The sequence below is a fragment of the Calonectris borealis genome, chromosome 4, assembly GCF_964195595.1.
Source record: "Calonectris borealis chromosome 4, bCalBor7.hap1.2, whole genome shotgun sequence".
Taxonomy (NCBI): Eukaryota; Metazoa; Chordata; class Aves; order Procellariiformes; family Procellariidae; genus Calonectris; species Calonectris borealis.
In genome coordinates this window covers 80,027,564-80,043,131 of record NC_134315.1, presented here as the reverse complement: position 1 = coordinate 80,043,131, position 15,568 = coordinate 80,027,564, and the positions used below count along the sequence as shown (strand labels likewise).

General features: G+C 38.5%; 1 protein-coding gene across 2 annotated transcripts in view; it reads left to right on the top strand.

Annotated features, from left to right (window-relative positions):
• The window catches only part of LOC142082263 (bifunctional heparan sulfate N-deacetylase/N-sulfotransferase 3), a 62,905-nt gene that overhangs the window by 19,378 nt on the left and 27,959 nt on the right, over nt 1–15,568 (top strand). For both annotated transcript variants that reach the window (XM_075150285.1, XM_075150286.1), the window contains exons 2-4: nt 5,597–5,684; nt 9,308–9,462; nt 13,110–13,295. In XM_075150285.1, coding sequence (XP_075006386.1) covers nt 5,597–5,684; nt 9,308–9,462; nt 13,110–13,295 — 429 coding nt within the window. The remainder of the gene's footprint in view (nt 1–5,596; nt 5,685–9,307; nt 9,463–13,109; nt 13,296–15,568) is intronic.

The window sequence follows — 15,568 nt, the reverse complement described above, 5'->3', positions numbered from 1 at the left end:
GAGCATGGACGTGCTCAAGAAAGGTAAAATGATGTCACAAAAAGTGCAAAGTAAAAGGAGATCACATCAGTTACAGCTCATTAAGTCCCTATATTAAGAACTCCACGCGGAAGTTAAAATGGCTTTAGTTCTGTTTCTTCCCTCTCTTGCAGGGATTAAACTAAAATGGAAATATGGTACAGAAAATTAAAGCTACTTCTGCATAAGAGCTCCCATAAAGGGGCTTCGTGTGCTTAACTCGTGCTTTCACATGACATTTTCTATTAATTTGTTTTACCTTTTCAGAAGGTACTTGCCTTTATTAAAGTGCCAGTACGGCATTAGAAGTTTTCCTCAAAAGCAAAGTAATTCCTAATTTAATGGCTCCTTTGATAGTATTTTTAGACACGAAATAGTAAAGCAAGCGTTGAGAGATGAGATCTGCTTCCTGAAAAAAGGGGGAGGAGATAGGCTTTTTGGAAAATTATGAAGCTAACCTTTCTTGCTTTTGTTACTGACAGGAAAGCAAGTACTGATTTGAAGTTTAAGATATTAACGCTCTAGGATTGTGAGGCTATGTCTATCTGCTTGCCAATTTAGTTAAAATCCATGTGATTACAAGTGAAATTAACAATGTTTTGAACTATTTCGCTTTTCAAGTGGCTAAGTTCTTTAGCAGCTTTTGAGTAGGAAAATAGTTGTAAATATGTTGGTATGACTACAGAAACAATTCGTAGTTCCTTTTTGGTGAAGCAGAGTTCAACAAAGCGTTCTTGATTTATTTGTTTGATCAGCCAAGATGTTTGGCTCTGAATATTTTTTTTCATGCTGAAGAAATTACTACTGTCTGTTTACCGATGGCAAGTTGACACTTTTGACTTCTCTGTGACAGACTATAAAGTGAAATAATGTAAAAAGATATTTGAGGACAGGAGGCAGAATGGTTTCCTGGCTATGGAAATGGGAGGCAAGTCTGGCAATGAGAGTTTTATCCTTGGCTTTACTGCTGATTTACTTGAGCAAAAGCTTTTGACAGCCCATGTCATCTGTCTGTGCCTCTGTTTGTCCTGTCTGTAAAATGAGAAAAATCAAATAAAACTGTTTCCTTTGTAAACAAAGTTGATATTTCTGAATGAAAAGTGATAAAAAGAGCTAAACTTTATGGTTGTCAAGAAAGAAAGAGGCCATCTATACAAAGACAGGAATTTTCATACATTTCCATTGCGTGAATATTTCAATTAAAGAATAATTACCGCCGTTCCTTCTGTTCCATTTGTGATCTTAGAGTCCATTTTCTCCTAAATTCTCAGTCAGTTGAGATCCTTACAGCAGCTTACATTTGCTGAGATATTTCATCAGAAATGAAATGGAAATAAATTAAATGGGATGATGCTGATTAATCATCTGAGAATCTGGCTTTATTTACAACATACATTATTTCTTATATTCCTTTCATTATACTATAAACTTGTCAGATGCAAGGATTGAAAGAACTCTGTTGTTTTGCTGTCGGGATAACTTTTGTCTATTCCTTGGATTGTAACGGGGCCTTTTTCTGAAATTATTTTGGACTGCTGATGAAGAAGATCTTTCATCATATATTGAATCTTCACATTTGATTTCTGGCACAAGGAATTTCCTAAACCTAGTCTGTGAGCTTAGGAAAAGTTGAAAAGAAAGTACTCCATTGTAGCTATGTACATGAAAGTGATTATGCAGCCAGCAATTTATTTTCCTTATAGTACCAGTGGAAGTATAACACATGTAGCAAATAATTATTTATAAACATATGAAGGCTTTACTAAACAGTTTTTAAAATATAATCTTCAGTACTAGTGTATTTATATAACATCTCATACCGATACCCAGAGGGGCTGTTCATAATCATATGAATCATAATCATAAAATATACAGAAAATATCACCAGCTTACCTTCAGCATATAAAACAGCATTTAGAAATGAAATTTCAGGCTTTTCGTCCCCCTACTTTTCTCTCTTTCTGTCTTTCTGATAGAAACTCACAGTAATAGGCCCTGCCATCTGCTACTATATATTTTTCATGAGTTTTAACATTTTGTTTTTAGAACCTGAAAGATGAGTAAAATGTCAAATCACCCAGAAAATAATCATAGGCATGACAACTCAAATGTTATCTCAGCTTGTCTGTACAAAAAGTGGTTCACAGCAGGTCTGTGCCCTCCCTCTTTGCAGATAGAGCAGGCGGAGCAGGTACACCGTTGGTATTAGCTGATCCATTTTCCAACAACACCACAGGGCTTTAGCAGAAAACCTCCTGTTGATTTTAATGAGTAATGTGGCCAAAAAAACAGCGGCATCGCTTTCAAGGTCCGTTCTGTAGAAGGTGAACTTCAGATTTCCTTTAGAGTTCGTGTTATTTGAGTGTTATTTGGAGTGTCTTATCGTGACTGCTGGCCTAAATAAAATGCAGCCACCAGGCAGTCATTGAGGCGAGAGGATGGTAACTACACTAGCAAAATTAATTCCCAGCGAAGAAGTGAACTCTCTGTTGCATATCATAGAAATGTCATGGGCTTTTTGCTACCCTTCTCCCTCCTTCCATTTGAAAGCCTGGGTTTGCGACTCTCCTGTCAGCCCTGTAGCTGCAGCGTGCCAGGGAGATGCAGCAAAGAACTCCTTCCAGGTCGTGTCTCTCTGGCGTTTCCAGCTGCTTTTTGTTTTTCCCATTCTGTTTTTCCATCATGCTGAGACTAGACTGGAGCTGACAAGCTGAGAAGGTGTTAGAAAGGTACAGGATAAGACCTTCAGCTCAAAAAATGCTCACAGTTCTTAACTTAATTTGGAGGGAAAGAACTGCGCAGCCCATTCGTGCCACCTTGCTGTCAAGCTGCACTCAGGATCTCTTTCATTTGACAATATGTACTATAAACATAAGAAGTGTATAGCCATATCATTTGCCTCCTACATTTTTAACCGTGCAAAGATAAATTTCATTGAATAGGTTCCCAGCAGCTCAAGGATGGTTTTCATAATAAATCCTCTGCAGATTTGCTACCTTTCATTCGAATAAGGAGTCTCTCCTCAGTGATCTTTGTGATCTGAGTGCAAAAGCCCTCGTTACAGTGTTGCAAGATTTTTCTCCTAATATTCCACTTCAGAAGTCTTGAGCTTGTTTTCAATTATCTCCATTCTGTGCTTTTATTCATTCCTTTACAAAGTCCATTGTTTGCAGGACATTTTTCAGGCTTTCCAGTGAAAGCAGATGATCTTGACCTTACTAGTACTGTTCTTTGAAACTCTCTATACTGTTGTTGCTGGAGATACACTGCTGAAGAATACAGTGGGAGAGGCAAGTTACTTCCAGAACTGAGAGGACCTTAAGAAATAGGAGGCAGAAAAGTGATGGTTCTTTCACAGATTTAGTTTTGTGATTAATATGTATTTAATGAATGTGCTTAGGCATGATGTTCTGGTCTGCTGAAATGGTGAACAAGGCAAGTACCACTGATGACTCAGAATTGAAATCACTTATGTTTTGTCAGCCATGTCAGCAAAACTCAAATTTGCAACCCCCCAGGACAGGGACAAATGACCATCTCTCCTATTGCTGCAGATCAGCTCCCTCAAGCACCAGCTTCCCTGAGCTGGCCAGAGCTACAAGCTTAGTGAGCTCGCTGAGGCCTCAGATGCAGGATGGCAGACGACTGGAGCGCGGCTGTGTTCCCGCTTTGGGCAGTGCTGCAGTCTCTCAGCGGGGCCAGCGGAAAATGCTCAGCTCTGGAAAGGGAGCGTTGGGAAAGGCGAGCACAGAGCAGGGACAGATGCACCAGCTGCGGTGTGGGGCCACCTCTTACTGGGAATGGGAGCTCCGCTGGGCCTGCTGCCTTGGGCCTCTCTTGAGGTTGGTGTGCAGGGGAGCCCCTGCTACTGTCACCCTTTGCCTGATTTTGTCACTCTAATGTTGTAGGTATGATAGTGTAAGGAAACAGGCTTGATAGGGTTTGCAGATGGAGAGTCAGTTTGCAGATGGAGATTGTACTTTTATTGGAACCGATATAGATGAGCCCTGGAAAAGACCTGAAGAAGAGCTCGTATGCCCAGAAATTTCTCTGTTAAGGTGGATATTGCCTCCATCTGTAAAATGGGTCATATTTTAAGGAACTGTAACTTGACTATGCTATGCCTATATCTAAAGCTGGACTTGACTTCCATGCTAACATTTTGTTGTCATTGGCATTCCGGTTAAAAAAATAATTGTAGACAAATTACTCATATAATGAAAACATTCAAAGAAACTGTAATTAAAATTACTGGCTCACATTTTTCCAGGCACCAAATTGTCACTGAATTTCAAGAGTGGGGAGCCTACTAGACCTTTAAACCTTTGAAAATCTCCAATGGTTTTAATCTTTTTGTGCTTTTAAAAACAATCCCCTTTCGTAACATGCTTCGAGTTACTGATTTCTGACAATAGTATTGCTTTTAATCACTTTATTAAAATCATTGTGCTATAATGTGCTATACTTTGAAAACTCCCTGATAACCTTTGACGTATAAATATTTTCCTTTCTTTCAAAGGTACTGCATGAGCGCCTGTCTCCAAGTGTGTGTGTGTGTGTGTGCTGTAGCTGGCCGTCCTCTTCTGATCTGCTGTGTGTAGTGTCACAAATCTCCAAAGAGTCCAACGTGTTCATAAATTACCAACTATCAAATGCTCAGTTCAAGGCAGGCTATTTGGGGAAATGTGCACTTCAAGTCTCATTTTAGAGGAAGCTTTTTGCTCTCATGTTTTGTTTCTGTTTTGCAAAATTTTGTTTTGCGTTGGAAAGCTAGGTATCTTTGTGACACCTGGAAAACTGAAAGAGCAAGTAACAGCAGAGTGTAAGAGTTTGGGAGATAACTCCTGAAAGTAACATGTAAATCTTGGGAGTAACAAATCAAGAAAAGCATATTAAAATCAAAGAATGAAGCTGTATCTGATGAATAATAGCTTTCCCCTTTCTTCCTGCGTGCTGTTTTTTTGTTTGTACTAATTTAGTGCAAGTACATTTATGCTGACAGCCAGTATGCTGGCTGTCTGAGAAATGAGTCAGAATTTGGGGGAATTTAGGATTAAGTTCTTTGATGTGGAATAGGCTTCATCTAGCTTCTTTCTGGATTTTTTTTTCATTGCCAGTAATTTTGAAACATGACTAAAATGCTGCATATGTACTTGACCTGATCTAGAGAAACATAATTCTAATAGACGTTGTTCACCCCAGTGAATGGAGCAGTGATCGGGGGCACAAGAGATCTGAATTTCATTTCTGGCTGTGTCCCAGGTTTACTGAGTAATCAGTGGAAGGTCTTTTCTCTGGCGTGTGCCTTTGTTTGCCTATCTCATGATTCAGGGAGTAAAACAGTATTTAATAGCTGGTCGTCTTTATGAGGAAAATGATGGAGTTTGCGTGCTGTTTTTAATCTTTAAATAATGACAATATCTGTTACTTCTTTGTCATGTATAAAGAGCTGTTTTTAAATAGCAAAACCAACTGAAAAGACATATACCTGTAAAAATATTTATATTGTTATATTAAATTTCTGTGACAGGTGTCGTTTTCTACAGATATGTTTATATGGTGGGTTGTTTTTTTTCAGGCCCTGCTTGACACTCAGAATCTTTTGAGAGCTCAGATTACAAATTTTACTTTCAACCTGGGATTTTCAGGGAAATTTTATCACACAGGTAAGAATGAAATACTAAAATCACATTCATTTTCATGGTGTTCTTTTTAAGTATGAGGAAAGTAGGAAAGATAGAGACTTAAGGGTCTGAGTAGAGAGAAGTGTTTTCTTCATGATAGGATAACTAAAAAATCAAATTGTTCTTTCTTCCAGGTTGCTTTGGGACATACATTTATGTAATTTACTGAATCAAATTTTTCTCCTAAAGTCATTATACTGGATTAACCGTTTGTTTGAGCTGTAGTCTGTCTAGAAGTAACCATGTAGGTAGAGTGTAAACACCTCTTTGCAGCAACATTTCTCTTTTTTTTTTAAAAAAAAAGGTGCTCATTCTTTGCACAACAGTCCAATAAGTAGCGCAGTGATGTGGAAGTAGGAGAGCCAGGCTGTAGTTTCGAAGAGAAAGACTAAGCCCTTCAGAAAAGTGTCCTGTCAGACTATTAAGTTTCCTGAATAAGAGGAATGTTCCTCCTCCTCCTGCAAGCTGGGACATGCAGAAATGGCAGAGTCGCAGGGCCAGGAGGAGACCTTGCAAGAAGCAGTCCAAGCTTGGGATGACCGCTTTCTGTAGGGGTTATATGTGTTACATATGTGTCATTGGATAACAGTAAAATCAATCCTGAGGGTGGAATAAACACATCTCTTACCGTTGCTTTATAATTTCATTCAATTTGAGCTAGCTCAGTTGTTCACTTCATGTCTGCTCTCCCAGGAAATGGGGAGAGGAAGGCACGGAGAGTAAGTGAATGGATTTTTCTCTGCAGCCATTTCCTGAGCACACAGAGAATTTAGGTGGTAATTTTAGGTGGGCTGGAACATCTCGGGATGAGGCACCTGTAATTCTGTGATGCCTGCATTAGGTGCTGGAGTTGAACAGATTGAATTCCTCCTCCCCTTTTATTAAAATTCAACCTGTTGTTGAGTGGTAAATTCCACTGATCAAATGAAATTTTCCATTGATTTCACTGAGAGATCTGTTGAGCTACCACAGTTTATATGTTTGGATAGTTTAACCTCTACTGTAGAGATACAGCAATATCTATTACCCAATAAAATAATTTTATGCTGAAACCACTGTAGAAATAGAGAGAAATAAAAGATAAGGTATTAAATAGGATGTGATATAGAAGAAAGAAGGTGTTCTCTACTGTCAAACAGAAAGAAAAAGACATGCATGCAAAATAGGACAAGATCAGAGCCTGGAAGAAAGAGACAAAAGACAACACAAGATAATGTCATAGTTGAAGGATGTTAATATGAAAAGAGGGAAGTGAAGTGACATGTTAGCTGAGACTAGGAACAAAAACCGGATTTATTCAAAACCAAAGATAGGTATACAGAGCTTGGATATGCTAGACTGCTGTGCAGGTGACATAGCAGAGGGATGAGCATAATCCTTCTTGTGCTCAGCTGTGCGCCTTGGTCAGTATTACTTGTCATATTAAGAAGAGAAAAGGCAGGGAGAGAAATCTGTTATTTAGAGCTGGACAGCCGGAGAGGAAGGCAGCTGGGGCTGCACAGCCCCTCCACAGGTCTCCCTTGGGCTCAGCAGACTTCAGCTAGCCTTGGTAAATGTCCGGGTGTCACCCCTGCAATCTGGGTGTCACCTGCACAGTTCAGAGAGACTAGAGATGCCTTAACTTTTTCACATTCAGGACGTAATTTGCTCCATCCATTCCCATCCCTTCCTCCCCTTTCTTTTGCCTAGAATGGCCCAGCAAAATGATCCTGACTGCCAAGTTTGACACCTGCCAGTGCCTCAGCAGGCAGAGGTACTTTCCAGACCATTTCTTTTGCCTCAGTTGACAGTTCGGATGCTTTGGAGGGAACATGCGCATGGGTTTCCTGGTTTTGGCTGAGTAGGATTTGGCAAAGGTATTGCACGTTTGTAGTACAAACTGACCCAGTTACTGGCTGTAAACTGAATGAGTTGAGCCCATCTCCGTTACAGCCCATCCCTTGCTGTGGCTTTTTTCCTTTCTTGATACGGTTTCTTCTCCCTGATCTGTTTATCGTATGACCTTTAGGCACTCCTGTCACTTTCTTTAAGTGTGTGAACATCACACAGGGCCCCATGGACCCATGTGAAGTCCTAAAATCTAATGATCCTACAAATATTGATAAATCTTTACGTATGTCTGCCCACATTTTTCATTCACTGCTGTAGTTCCCTCAGAGTTAACGAGGAATAAAATCACAACAGTGAAGGTATGTCAGACAAGGTTTGCTGAAGGAAATGGGAAAAAGCAAAGGGCATATAGGGTTAGTGAGAGTATGGCCGTACGGATGCAGAAAGCATCGGAGCTGAACGTTTGGCTAAAAGACTGAAAAAGGAGCATAGATGTTGCAAAATGCTGAGAGGGAGAAAGGATTCATCAAGTTGTGTTGTGGGAGTAGGAACAATCAGAAAAGCGGAAAGCAGGCACACCATGAAGATGTGTTAAGTTATAGGTTGTCAAAGTTCGGCTCATGCAGTCTTTATATGGCGGCCCATTAAGGGGTTATTTAAATTTGGCTGCCTTTGACAGGGCTAGCCTGTCATTAAAAATGCACTGGGCTTGGGGCTGAGGGGGCGTGTCCTGATCTGCCAGCTAATTAGACCCTGACACTTCCCATCCCCGAGGTGCTGTCAGATGCCCAGGCTGAATCTCTGCAAGTAGGTTACATGGAGCCGAGGCAGGGGCCCGAGCACCGAGAGCGTGTTGTCATTGCCCTCGGATTACACGAATGGCCTCTGGAGCACTCGGGGTCCCGGCCAGCCCCCACTGCCTGCACCCGGGGGAGCAGGGGCAGGGGCCCATCCCAGTGGGTGGCTGGGGTGAGGCTGCTTCTCTCGCAGGCTGGGAGGGTTTACGAGCGTCAAAGCAGCTCAGGGTCGGAGGACAGGCCCCACCACTGGGTTATTTACTGCTGCAGCTGCAGCACGAGAGGTCTGGGAGAACAGCAGGGCTGTACGCTGCGGCCCGAGTGATTCCTCTTCATCAGTGCCACACTTGGAAATGGCTGCAGGGCCTGTTCCCACGCCGCCATCTTAGGAACAGGCAGAGGAGCGCCTGAAAAGGCAGGCCTGGGGCCTGAGAAGTAACTTGGTGAGCTCCAGCCACCCTTTAAGTCTCTTCAAAGATGCAGATTTCTGGGAACTCCTGAATAGGCCATGATCAGAAAGGTAAGAATTAGCAGGGAAGAGAAAGTAATTGTATTACGCATAGCATTTTGAAAAGGCTGCTGGAAAAAATACTTATCAAAAATACATGTATTATAGGTAACGAAAAGAAGAGAAATGTGGCTGGAGAGTGAGTCTGGATGAGGAATACCAGAAAAGAGTACCAGAAACTGTATACAGTTTCTCTGATTCCATCCCTTAACTGCTGATGTTACTGATACAGCACATGCATGTGAGGACAGTGTTGTACCATGCATTCAAGGCGCCATGAAAATGGGGCTCCCAGTCTTTTACTTGGCTATAATTACTTCAGGAAAAGGAATATGTGCTTGGAAACATTTAAAATCCTCAGTACTTTAAATGGTCACATTTTATTATGCTAATTTCTTTCTTATATTTTCAAACAAGAATATAATAAAAGTAGAGACTTCAGAAATTCTTTTTTTTTTTTTTTTTTGCAGGCACTGAGGAGGAAGATGAAGGGGATGACCTGTTGTTGAGGTCTGTGGATGAGTTTTGGTGGTTTCCCCATATGTGGAGTCACATGCAGCCTCATCTCTTCCACAATGAGTCGTCACTGGTGGAGCAGATGATCCTTAACAAAAAATTTGCCTTAGTGAGTTATATTTTTGCATTTTATAGTGAATTTAGGTATTCAGGAACCATTATTCTTATTTTGTAGGAAAATCAATCCATGTAGAATTTGTTTTAATCTAAATGAATTGGAAAAAAAGAAAGTTTTGATAAAGTGCTTTTTGCAATCACTCTATTTTGTGCTATGAAAATTCTGTTTCTGTACAGTTTGGATTTCCTTCTCAATTGAAGTGGTTTTTTTTTTTTTATTACTTTATGAAAAATTTTGAATGGAAAAATTCTTTCAGAATGAAGAATTAGTATGTTCCCATCTTGGAAAGTCAATATAGATAAAAATTCTTTTATTTCAATATTTTCCTAAATAAAAATTTGTCCAAATAACCCATTTTTTAGATTATAAAAAATCCAGGTTTCTGAAAGAATAAATACTCCAAAATGTGTCAAATGACTTTATGAAAACACTGCATGTTAGGATTAATGAAGTGTGCCACATTTTCAAAGATGCATTTCTGTGGTGATACCTAATACTATCCTATATATTCCGTTTGATCAGCTTTATAACAACTTGTTTGGAAAAGCATTGCCTTTACTAATTATTTATTCACAACAAAGCTCTGAAAAAAAATGTTTCAGTGAGAATATAAGAAAAAATAAAACCAGATCTTTAGGTGTGAGGATACTAGAGAAACAGACTTACCTTTTCTCTACAGTTAATTTCATACAATAAAACCAAACCAAACCGCCATACATAGTACATATTATTTGTCTGAAGAAATGGTCCAATGTAAAGACATAAAGAAGTGTTATATCAGAATATCTCAGCAAACATAACTTGTTTGCTGAAATACATCTACTCTTCCAACAGCCTAATTTTACTTCTCCCTTTTCAAAATACACTGGTTGCTCTTTAGCTGGCAGGTAGTGACTTTGTTCCTTGAAAGAGCAGGGGGATCTGGAATACCAGAACAAAAACGAGTGCGCTTATGGTCATGTGTCAGTGAGTGTAGGAGGAAGGTATTGACCTAGAATATCAAGCAATTAAAATTTGTATTTGAAAGCTTTGCTTTTGAGTAAGAGATATGCTTTCTTTCGACCAAAGATTTTACCGAGTTTACTGTAAACTGTAGTACTGAGTACAGACCAGCTCAATCTTACTGTGTCCTTTAGAGAAAGCATTTCAGTAGAAGGTAGAACCATGAAAATTTAAAAATCCTGTGTCCAAAATTCCCCTTTTTCTATGATTCTGTGTACTGGTGCAAGCTGCACTGGAAATTAAATTAGTGCTTGTAGTTCTGGTGTGACCTAAGACATCCTCTGGGATTAGACTACAGAATGTAACCATTAAAGTGTGTTATTAGAATAATTCATATTCAACCCTGTTTTAGGTATAATTCATTTCTATTTCTATTTTTTTCAGTACTTTCAATGCTTTTAATACTTACTTACAGATACCTTACATTAAATGTTTTTCATGTCTGAAGCTACGTATAGATATATAGACATGAAGCTACTCATTATGTTTCATTTGCTTAAAGCATTTAAATTAATAACAAAGATAAGTATCCTGCTTTTTTGAAAGAGGCTGAAATTGCTGATGCCTTATGCATTATCATACTGAATGTGTATATTGTATATGAAATGCTCAACTTGGGAATTACAGTCACTAAGAAATAATGGAGACACTGATACATTGAAGATGATAGGCTCATAATTGGAATGAAAGATTTTAATTACATATTTATTACTGCATATTGTAAAACTTGAGGGAAAAACCCTTAAAAATCAGACATTTGTTTATAGCTGAATGAAGGAGATTAAATGGGACATTAGAGAAGGCAATTTCTTACATGTTCTGTAAAGATTTTTCTTTCTGATGTTTATGCATGCTTAAGGGAAGTAGAAAAGATAAAAGGAAGAGGAATTGAAATATCAGCGATGCAATTAAATAGTGTAAAGCTGTGTAACTGATGGCATATCCATTTTTTATCTCCTCATGCAGTAAAACCAATAGGCCAGATCTTACTCATTCCTACTTTGGCAGATTACACATAGTGCACCCCAGCTGTAAACCAGCAGATGATGCGCTCCCTGGGTGCAGCAGCGTCGCTGATGGGGTGTGTGGATCTTACCCAGGAGTGGTACAGCCTTATGAGAGTTTCAAAAGCTGCACCAGCCTCAGGGTGGTAAAATCTTATGCCCCATTATGTGTGCCATAAATTGCTAAAGGGAAATAATAATTTCACTAGTTTTTTAAATATAGAAAAATTAGGGTTCTCAACTGTGATTAAACCATACTTGTCTGTTACACACACCATTACACTAGGTTCAAAGTAGCCCTTTAATGAGGAAGAAATAGCTTTCTTCCCTTGTAGGCTTCATATCTTTAAAGTCTTATTTCTCATGTTCTTCCAAAGCAGAAGCAACTGCTCCTTTTTGTGAGTTTGCTTTGTTTTGAGCTGTTAGTAAAGTTGTCATATTTAAATTATAAGATGCGTCTAATACTGAATCTTGACTATTTAAGCTTTTTCAGTCCAGTACATTAGCTTTCCTGCAGTAGTCCAGCCCTCCTCTAGAAAAGATGAAGAAAGATGATTTTACTAAGGTCACGCACCCATTTTTCTTTGAGATAAGACTTAGAGTTTTTCATATTCCTTAGTAACTAGTTTATTCAAAGGAAGAGACCCAAGTATCAACCAACTCTTACCTTTGCACACAAAGTATGATTAGAAAATATGGTGAATGACCATAGAAATACAAACAATATAAATAACTTAAACAGAATTCAAAGGTTGTGCAAAGGCAGTTTTCATAAATCATTGCAACGCAACATCATCTTATGGACAGTGTATTCTGCTAATCAGACTATCAGAGAAGTATCTGCTATATACTGTTCCTTTGAAAAGTAACCTGAAAGAAAGGAGAAAAGGTGTCAAAATCCATTAGAGTATGTTGGAAATCAGAAACTGGAAAGAAAATATATTGAATGTCAAGAGCAGGTAATACCAGCAAGGTCAGTATGTAAACAAGATAAATGACAGGAGTCTGCAAAAATAGGAGGTGTATTACAAAAGGGGTTAGTCTACAACATCTGCCTGTTATCCTCAGAATTTTACAAGTGGTTATCTTTTCTCCTTTTTTAATATGACACTAAAATGGTTAAGCTGGTTTTTGAATATGGTTTTATGTTTCGAGTGGACTAGAGGGGAAATACAGTGACTCTGTGAAATTCAGCTAACAATCCAAGTAATTGTGTAGGGACATGTAGTGGAAATCACACTTTTGTTTTTGTAACTGCCAAATACTACGTGTTGTGTTGAATATGTGCCAGTAATTTTCTCTCTGAATTCTTAGTTTGCGAGCAAATTCCTTTCAAGAACTTGAAAGAGGGCAGCTTTCTGTTTAATGTAGATTGAAGAAATCAACGTAAAATACATCTATATCACTCTTCCCTACGTACTCATAAAAATATTTATTAAAAAGGCTTTTGTATTAAAGTCCTGCATTTCATCACCATGCTGCCATCTCCCTTACATATCTGCGTATTTTGGTATCACCGTTATTTGCATTTCAGACCTGTTCTTGATCTCTCACAAACAAAGGATTTGAGAAATGCCAAAACATCAAGTTTCTTAAATTTTTGAAAGCAGTCATTGTTCTGTTATGTTTTAGGAACATGGTATTCCAACTGATTTGGGCTATGCAGTGGCTCCACACCATTCTGGAGTCTATCCAGTACATGTTCAACTTTATGATGCCTGGAAAAAGGTCTGGAATATCAGAGTTACCAGCACAGAAGAATACCCACATCTGAAGCCTGCAAGGTACAGACGAGGCTTCATCCACAAAAATATCATGGTGAGTTGTATTTATGACGTTCATATTACAACCACTCTACCATTTTATGAACAATTTATTTTTAAATGGAAAAGCATGGTATCCTGAAAGTTCGCATTGTGAGAAGCACATACTGCTGTGCATAAGGAGCAAGATATATTTGACAGTTTCTTGTTAATTAAAATCAGTCTCTTGCTGATGATGTTACTGCTGATGAAGGTGGCCTCCAGGCACCCCGCTGTTAACAGTTAACGGGCTGTTAACTGTTCTAGTCCTACTGTTAATATTGGTTCAGAGATCTCAAGGAAAAAGTCAACTTTGCATCTTTTAACAGAATATTATTGGTTAGATTTTTAGCAGGTTTTAAATTTGCATAGTACCATTAACTGCAAAAGAGTGCTGCCAGTTTATGCCAATCTGGATCTTGGTGCATAAATATTTTTTTTCTTCCATTTGAACGGTGCACAGTTGCCCTCATTTTGCTTCCTGCCATACAGAAATGTGAACTGTGCCTTGCACTGTGGCTTAACCCCACCGCTAGGCTTTGGGCCCAGGCGGTCAGTCTGAATGCAGGGCAAACACTCAGAAGGTTGGAGGGAAAGAAGACGTACACGCACCACAGCCCCCTCCAGGCTATGAAACTGCTCTGTTGAGGCAACCACAAGTCGAATCACACAATTTTTCTGTATTACATAATTCACAGGGTTGTTCACTGACAGCAGTATTTGCCAGAAGGGGTTATACACAGCTGACATGGAAGGCGTTATGCTGATACCATCTGATCACTGGGGCGTAGGCTATTTCTGATTCACATATTGTCATTATTATCTGAGAAGTGTTTCAAAACAGCTTTCCAAAATACTTGATGGTTTGTTCTCAAGTAACTTTCTTTTGGAGCATGTAGGAGAGCAGTGAATGGGAAAGATCCCAGTGTGTGTACTGTGTTATACCTCTGGCTGCAACAAGCAGTTTTGGAGGGTCAAGTGCCTTAGCGCCAGACCGCCGCTTAGCTTATAACAGAATTCTGGTGTTGTCCTCGAGTTAGCATGGATGCTGCTTTTCTAAGCAAAATAATAATATTTAAAAGCTTTGATCTATTTTTACATGAAGCAAACTAAAATGATCTCCAGACATCCAGGAAAAAAATTGACACCATGCAGATTTGAGATACATTTTTTTTTTTCCGAAAGCGATAGCTGCGTGTAAAATAATGGCTTTGTGGATATGCTCAGTGTACCTGAAGCATTTGAGGAAGAATGATTGACTCTCAGAATCTCCAAAAATCTCTTTCATAAATTTTTGTAAAAACGTGTCATTTGAAGACACATAATGAGATTTAACACAAGGACACTGGGGCCAAAAATCTATCTCCAAGAACAGTTGTATAAAACCACCTGTTCTGGGAGTCTCAAGCTTTCAGTTCTCCAGGGCAAATGCATTAATATTTTACATCTGCAGGCTTATAGTGATGAATACATTCAGTAATAAAATTGTTGTGTAAGATTTGCCAGAGCATTTCCCATCCAGTACAACTTCATTCCCTGCCTCTGTGAAGAATTGTTCTCATATTTCATCAGTGAAATACAAAGATTTTTAAAAAGTATATGCAAGTTTGTAGCAAATGCACAGATTCCATACATTTTCTGACAACACAGAATTTACTGTCTGTGGTCACAGTATCCTGTACATTACAAAAAAGATGTTGAGAAATGAAACGACAAGAAATAGTGTCTAAAAAATCACTCTCTATGTCAAGTAAGGGATTTGTATGCTTTAAAAGTTTAAGCTATCATATAATAAATGTTCTAAATTGCACTAAAATGTTTGAGAACAATCCCAGTTTAAAAATTATACGTGAACATCAATACTCAGCTGTTGATTTTCCGTAAAAAATAGACATAATTGAAATACTCTCCAGCAAATTATTTTCTGAAGTCGATAGAAAATATTTTGAAGTTCTAGTGGAAAACCTAACTGCATTTTAGTTCTTCCTATTCAAAAGACTTGTTCTTTGCATGTTTTTAAAAATACATGCATTTGTTTATGCTACTTTTTATTGCAAATGGTCTTACAAAACTAGCACAGTTGAATTGAGAAGCAAATCTTTCTTATAATGTGAGTGTTATCGGCAAAATTCGTCATGTGTCAGAGTAGAATTATTATTGGTGGTGATGCCTAAGCCAAAAAAAAAAATTTACTTTCAAATTACAGTTTAAATTTACCACAAAACCATATTTCAAATAAAAAGTGGAACTGATTAATACAATATAGACTGATAATATTTTAGATTATGT